Source organism: Pseudomyrmex gracilis, unplaced genomic scaffold (genome assembly GCF_002006095.1).
Source record: "Pseudomyrmex gracilis isolate BER0280 unplaced genomic scaffold, ASM200609v1 scaffold_360, whole genome shotgun sequence".
NCBI lineage: Eukaryota > Metazoa > Arthropoda > Insecta > Hymenoptera > Formicidae > Pseudomyrmex > Pseudomyrmex gracilis.
This window is the reverse complement of record NW_018020944.1, coordinates 26391-33254: the sequence shown is the minus strand read 5'-3', so window position 1 is coordinate 33254 and position 6864 is coordinate 26391. Positions and strand designations below refer to the sequence as shown.

The 6864-nt window shown below is 34.7% G+C and overlaps 1 protein-coding gene and 1 long non-coding RNA gene across 2 annotated transcripts in view; both read right to left on the bottom strand.

Moving 5' to 3' along the window:
- LOC109860291 overlaps nt 1-3359 on the bottom strand; it is a 25368-nt gene extending 22009 nt beyond the window's left edge. The window contains exon 1 of the long non-coding RNA XR_002250804.1: nt 2459-3359. This is a non-coding gene — a long non-coding RNA (uncharacterized LOC109860291). The remainder of the gene's footprint in view (nt 1-2458) is intronic.
- A 614-nt stretch (nt 3360-3973) lies between these two features.
- LOC109860286 (BTB/POZ domain-containing protein KCTD9) lies at nt 3974-6618 on the bottom strand. Its single transcript, XM_020439273.1, has 7 exons — nt 6410-6618; nt 6222-6343; nt 5897-6073; nt 5668-5828; nt 5354-5580; nt 4905-5234; nt 3974-4795 (listed from the first exon to the last, which is right to left on the bottom strand). The coding sequence occupies exons 1-7, from the start codon at nt 6458-6460 to the stop codon at nt 4679-4681; spliced, it is 1185 nt and encodes a 394-aa protein (XP_020294862.1). The 5' UTR covers nt 6461-6618; the 3' UTR covers nt 3974-4678.
- Between the last annotated feature and the right edge of the window lie 246 nt (nt 6619-6864).

Sequence of the window (6864 nt, the reverse complement as noted above, 5' to 3'; positions counted from 1 at the left end):
TTTTTTTTTTTTTTTTTTTTTTTTTTTTTTGCTAGGATTAGGTTTAAGTTACATAAAACCACACAAGCTTCTGAAAGCTTTGCTCGCGAGAGAGAGAGAGAGAGAAAAAGACGCTGACTCTTTTAAGACACTTCGATCTTCTCTTATAGCCTTTGCTGTGTTACGTGTGCATGTGTGCGCGCACGTGTGTATACGTGCGCGCGTGTGAGAGTATATGTGCTTACAACCCAGATTTTAACAGATAACAACTCCGGCTATGAGAAGCGAGCTTGTAGCCTCCAGACCGGTGTGTGTCATCGAGTTTTTATCTCAAAGCAAGATCTTTCTATTTACGTGTACCTCCGTCCTAATCATCGGTACGCTATTTTACAAAAAAAAAAAAAGATCACGTTTACAAGATTCTGATCAAAAATCTAAGCGTCGGCATTTTTATTTATTTTTTTCCTTAGATATTTTCACGCTTCAAGTTTACAAAAAGTAATTCAATTATCGTGATTTACAGAGGAGAAATCGCGACGAGCAACGTAAAACTGATATTGCGATGGCGTGGTGTGTGAAATAATTCATTTCAAGGAACATTAGCTCGCGTTTCTTCGTCGGTATTCCACCCTGTCGGCCGTGATAGATAAGCTTTTGATCAACTATCACGATAGAGGCTATAACCGGACTTTATACAGATCGCGTTTCGCGGTCGCCTCGAAATCAACGGCCGATCGATATTAAATGAGCGCAATTCACGATGCAGTTACACATCGCCGGCAGCGTGACCATAGGTGCAGCAAGCGAATTTCCGCAACGTGCTGATTATACTGCAAAATTTCGTGCGTTCCTCGCGACATTCACCCGCCGGCGAGAGACATCGATTCGCTAATTTATGTGCAAAATTCCCGGATTTATATACTACACTCTCTCTTCTCCTCCCTTCTTTTCCCCCCCAACTGTTCACACGCGCGTAGAAATAATTTTGCTGATAACAGCGGATATTAATACAAAGATATTTTTATAACGTTAAGACTTTTCGTTGCGCGCAATCGCATCGTATGACGTTGCGATCCGAAAGCGCGTTGTGCGAGTTTTTTTCCTTCATGTGTACATTGAAAAGAATGACTTTTTTTTTGTTGCACAGTAGAAAATGCACATATATATAAATCCTGTCTACACTGTCTGGCGGCATCGTACATCTGCGCGGCGATAATAAATCTGATAAAAATCGATAAAGATTTATAAACATTTTCATTAAAATCTCTTGATCAAAGAAAAGATGTACTTTCAGTGACTCGTATTATGTAACAAGAAAGAAATCCGTGCGTTACGTAATAATATGCAAAAAAATAAAAATAAAAATTAATTTCTGCGCACATTTTACAAGAAAAAAGCTCATGTGTACGTAAACGTTGATTATCCACTCGGAACATACTGTACAAACCTCCATTAGACGTTTATTAGACGTCACACAGAGTTATGGATATCCAGTAGACATCTAATGGACATTATACGTCCTGTGCAGGCTACAGATAATAGGAGCATCGACACTTATAAACGAACACAATCAAATGAGAAATACTTTTATATATTCCAAAACCCTGATGAGAAGTTTTTTTACATAACATTGATTTAACGAGGCCTGCGTGTGACACGCCGGAATCCTACACAATAGCGAAAGAAGCGACGGAAGGGAAGCTCGGGAAATGACGGAGGGAATTAGTATTGGAATAGGCGGTGGAAGTGGAAGTGGAAGTGGGTCGGGGAGGGGGAGTAGATACTTAATAGAGAGAGTGCTCTTTTAATTACCAAAAGCGACTTTGCGCGTTGACATTGCAGTTCGCCATGTAATATGACGGCAAATTGCATTATTCGCATGACTGCATCTCGCTAACATGCATCCTCTCTCTCCCACCTCTCTCTCTCTGCTATTCTAAGGAAGAAATTTTCAAATCGGTTTTGCGCGTCGAAATACGACCCGCACATACTTATCGCGAGTCGGCCGCAAATCACTCTCCTCCATTTTCACCTCGTTCATTTCTATGAGCAATATTTTTCACCGGAGGACGGGGCAACAAAAAAAGTTGCCAAAGATTTATTCCGCGTTGATTAAGTTTACTTCGCACGCACTCAATATCGTAGACTCGGAGAGTTTATTGCTTGTGCAGCATCGTGGAATAATTAAAAGACATCACCTCCGCAGTGAAAAAACCATTTCATACCAATCTCGTTTACGCTGTTGCGGAAACATTTTTCAATTCTGTATTGTTATTATTGCGCAGCGAAAATGCATCGCGAACATCATCGCAAAAATAGATCGTAAATCAAGCGCAAAACTTATCATCGCATGACTTCTCCAGCGAATTTTTTCACTGGACCCGATAAAACGTATTATAATGAGATATTCAGAGAAGAAATAAATATCGCGAGAGAGTGTTCGCTTAGAAAAAAAAAACAAAAATTTATATATTCTTACCTTAATTAGTCACGAAATTCTTGAAAGCAGCAGATAGCGTTTTTTTTCTTTCTTCTTGATTTGAACGTGCATACACTTGTAGCAAGTAGATATATATATATATTTTTTTTTTCTTAGTTGGTATGTGTTTGGTCTTTCTGCTTGTTCTCTTTTCATACACGGAAACTATCTTCTTCGAAACTTCTGTTAGAATGTGTTTACGGATGCAAAAAAAAAAGTGTATACTAAAAACAATTACCGTAATTGGTTATCTTAATAAAAATTATAAATAATTTCAATAACATTAAAAATAGTTCACCAACATCAATGATATTAAAAATATTATTCTTGTTATAATTAGCATATTCCAACGTATCTGCTGATCTCTCTACGGCTTAAATTCGGAATCTCGCGAAAATTTTTCTTCTTAATTTTTATAAAATTGTTTAATCGCGTCAAATTAATAAATTTATATTTGTTGTCACACGTAAATTCATTTAATAAAACTGATTAAATTTCGTCTAATGTTTATTACGGTCAATAAAAATTATCCCAGTCTTAATTTTTTCTTTTCCGTTCGATCGGAGCGTTTCACAACCGCGTAACATAATTAACACAAACACCTTCACAATTGTTCATTAATTGTATGTTAACTCGCCGTTTGGTTTAATCATAATTTTCCGATCGAATGTCACACATCGCGCACAATAGATAAAGTATTATAGCGGGAAGAGACAATCGGCTGATTTCAACGCGTCGTCGGAGCTCGCCAAGTGCAACAACCGAATGCGCATGCCGATGCATTAACGGATGTCTCTCCGGTGCGCATCGTGTCATTCAGTGCGGGAAAAAAATCTCGACTGGTTTGCAAGCAGAAAAATAGCGACAGAGAGTGCTTGTAAGCTACGTAGCGGCGTCGTCGCTGTCCGCGGAACTACTGCAGACAGACGTACCTTGCAACCCCCGGGTTTCCGACCACCAACCCCTGGCGCGAATATCTCGTTCTGCTGCCTGGCGGGGACTTTGAGAGCATCTCTGCACAGCATTTTTTTTTTATTCGCGCGCGTACTCGCATTTATTTATATTTTAAATTTTATAGAACTTTTTATATTTTTTAACAAACACAGAACTACTCGCAATCGACTTTGAAAAATATTTTTCTCACGTTTTAAAACAATTAATAAGTAATTGTCTAAAAGCAATGTCTAAAAGCTCTTGTATATTTATTTATTTATTTTCGTTGGAATAATACAATATATAAAAAGGACCAGAAAATATATATATATATATATACTAACATAATAATAAAGAAACCGATAATAAAAAGAGTGCAAGTAAAACTTTCTATCATTTCTTCCATTTTATTGGGTTTGTTTAAATTCGATTCTTATAAATATATATCACAAAACAGCGCTAATAATTAAATTATTGCAGCACAAGGGTTCAAATAAATAAACATTAAGTAAATCTAATGCATCTATATATAAAATAAAAAATAATATTCTATTATATATTCTATTATGTTATCAATTTTTTAAGTCACACATTGATAGTTGTAGAATGTATAATAATATACGTATACTATTACTTTTTAAATGCTATATCGAGAAGTTAAATTATACACATGTAATAGTCATAGTTATGTATTTAAGTAAGCATTTTATAATAAAATAAATATAATAAATATAATATTCTGTTATATATTCTCTATTATGTTATCAATTTTTTAAGTCACACATTGATAGTTGTGGAATGTATAATAATATACTATTACTTGTTAAATGCTATATCGAGAAGTTAAATTATACACATGTAATAGTCATAGTTATGTATTTAAGTGAGCATTTTTTAAAATGCTAAATACATTCTACAACTATCAATGTGTGACTCAAAAAATTGATAACAGAATATATATATATAATAGAATATTATATTTATTATATTTATTTTATTATAAAATGCTCACTTAAATACATAGTTATGTATTTAAGTGAGCATTTTAAAAAACATCTTTTTTTTTCACTGTAGTTTATCTGTCGTGTGTGTGCTTTCTCTCTTGTATGTTGTGTATGCGTGCATTACAATAATCATCCCAATTTTAATGCCGTTTCATGTCACACGAGAAGAGCATCTTATGTTACAATGTTAGCCGAATTTAAATTACTGCCACTTATGCCAAACACATAATTACTGCAAAATTTAAGCTGCAGTATTAATATGCGTGTGGCATAACATTCATTGTTATCGTATTGTTTGAGACATGTGCAGCGGCGTCAACATTAAGTCAAAAGCGGTATCCTTCAAATTCGCACCGCGCAAGTTCGCATCCTGCAGATCAGAGCCAGATAAGTCGCAACACTGAAAACAAATATAAATGTGTATGTATTAACTTTTAACACTATAAAAAACAGAAATTGAAAAACCTGTGTCATCGAGTTTTCTTAAATACATGTAACAATGTGATTACCTCTAAATCGGCACCGGCTAGAACGGCGCATCTCAAAACGCAATTTCTAAGAATAGCATTCTTTAACGTGGCCACCCGAAGATTGACGTATGCCATATTACTGCCTTCGAGGTTAGCACCTTTCAAATTCACGCCCTCCATATTCGCGGCCAGACCACCTGGATCCTCGAAATTGCACGAATACAAATTCGCCGCGGCTAAATTTGCACACGACATTTTGACGCATACGAGTTGAGCGCCTTGCAAATTGGCGTGAGATAAATCGGCGCGCTCAAAACAGCATCCTGACAGATTAGCGCCTGCCAGACTGCAATGATGCATGATAGCATACTGTAATGAGAAATATGTTTTTAAATATAGAAAACATATTTTCTCTGTGTTAACATCATAAGCTATATTGATCGACTTCATTCCATTGTTATAAATAGAGTTATAAATAGAGTAAGCACCTTAAAGTTAATATTTCTGAGATCTAGCTTTGAAAGATCGGCTCTCACAAAATCAACTCCTTGAAACCTCAGTTCTGCGGTAATTGGCGTCGACATGATAGCTTTAAGTACATCTTTGCGAGTAAGAGACACAAGACCTTCTTTTTGCAGTTCTTCTTTTTCCAACATTGAAGTGAGAATTCGAATAGCACCTTCAATGCCATAAAAACAAGCTTCTGCTAATACACCTGAGAATAAAAACATTTTAATTATAAAAACAAGAGTTTTTCGGTTATATTTTGCAAACTTTCAGACGAAGATTAAAACGCATGTACCCGCTATGTTGACATTGGAATCAAGTATCATCTGACCATGTCTAAGGTAATTTAATAGTGGTTCAAAATATGTAGGACTTCTATCAATCAAATATGCTCCGAGATGATCCTGTTTACTAGGTTGTATTGTGTGTTCAGCATCTGTGCTCTCTGTAAACATTCTGCGCAGAAAACAATATTTTACTATGACAAAATAGATCTCTTAAAAAAAAAAAAAAAAAAACCATACCTTGCCAACATACTCATAGGCTCCTTCTTTGTCAGAGTGTCCCTAGTCGTAGTAAAATATTTACCTCCTATATTCAATGTAATCCATTCTGGATTTTTATTTAATTTATTATGGCTACATATTTTATTTAAGTGTATAAAATCTTCTCCACTTGAAACATACAAAATGTCATCATCCCTAAAAAAAAAAAAAGAAATTTCTAATATTATTTATTTTTTGTGCATATATAAATGAAATAAAATATTATATTTACACACATTTATATGAATACATGTTGTACATAAGATTGTTAGTAAAAAATTATTTAAACGCACAAGCAGTTTACCTAATTAGCTTGATATCATCAATCTCACCACCTTGTGGTGTAAAGAGTTTTTTTGCTGTTGTTTCAAATTTTGCACTAGCCGCTGTCAATAATTCGTCTAACGAATGAGTCACTACAAACACCTGTCATAAATACATAAATAATTACACAAATTACAAAATTAATGATTTTTATTTAAAACATCATACCTTGCCATTAACATCAGTCCCGTTAACAAAAATAATCACTCTCTTCATCATTCAGTTTATTTAATAAATTAAATTTATAAATAGCGTATGTATAGATAATATAAATTGTAAAAAACCAAAATCCAAAAATCACAGTCTAAAAATCACATTCACGCTGGACAGTAAGATTTCGCTTGTAAGGCCACATATACAATGATCTACTAAATGTTGTCTATATACAATGAATAGAATAGTACAGCTTGTCTCAAGTCACAGTCGCAACACTTGTATAAAATTGACCAATTGCAGTAGCTAGTTCGCTCAATGCGATTGGTCAATTTGACAAGTGTTGCGATTCTGACAGGAATAATATACAGGGTGTCCCAGAATTGCCGTACAATCTCTCGTAGGCAGGTAGAAGGAGTAAAACTGAGTCGAAAAGTCCTGAACCATTTTTTTTTATTATTTATAATAAA

What these genes read in the sequence shown, in the direction of transcription:
- LOC109860286 (XM_020439273.1), bottom strand. Translation starts at nt 6,460, where the DNA reads ATGATGAAGAGAGTGATTATTTTTGTTAACGGGACTGATGTTAATGGC. An exon ending in GGACTGATGTTAATGGCAAG is followed by an intron (nt 6,344 to 6,409) that starts GTATGATGTTTT and finishes TATTTATGACAG; the next exon opens with GTGTTTGTAGTGACTCATTC. An exon ending in TCAGAAATATTAACTTTAAG is followed by an intron (nt 5,235 to 5,353) that starts GTGCTTACTCTA and finishes TTCTCATTACAG; the next exon opens with TATGCTATCATGCATCATTG.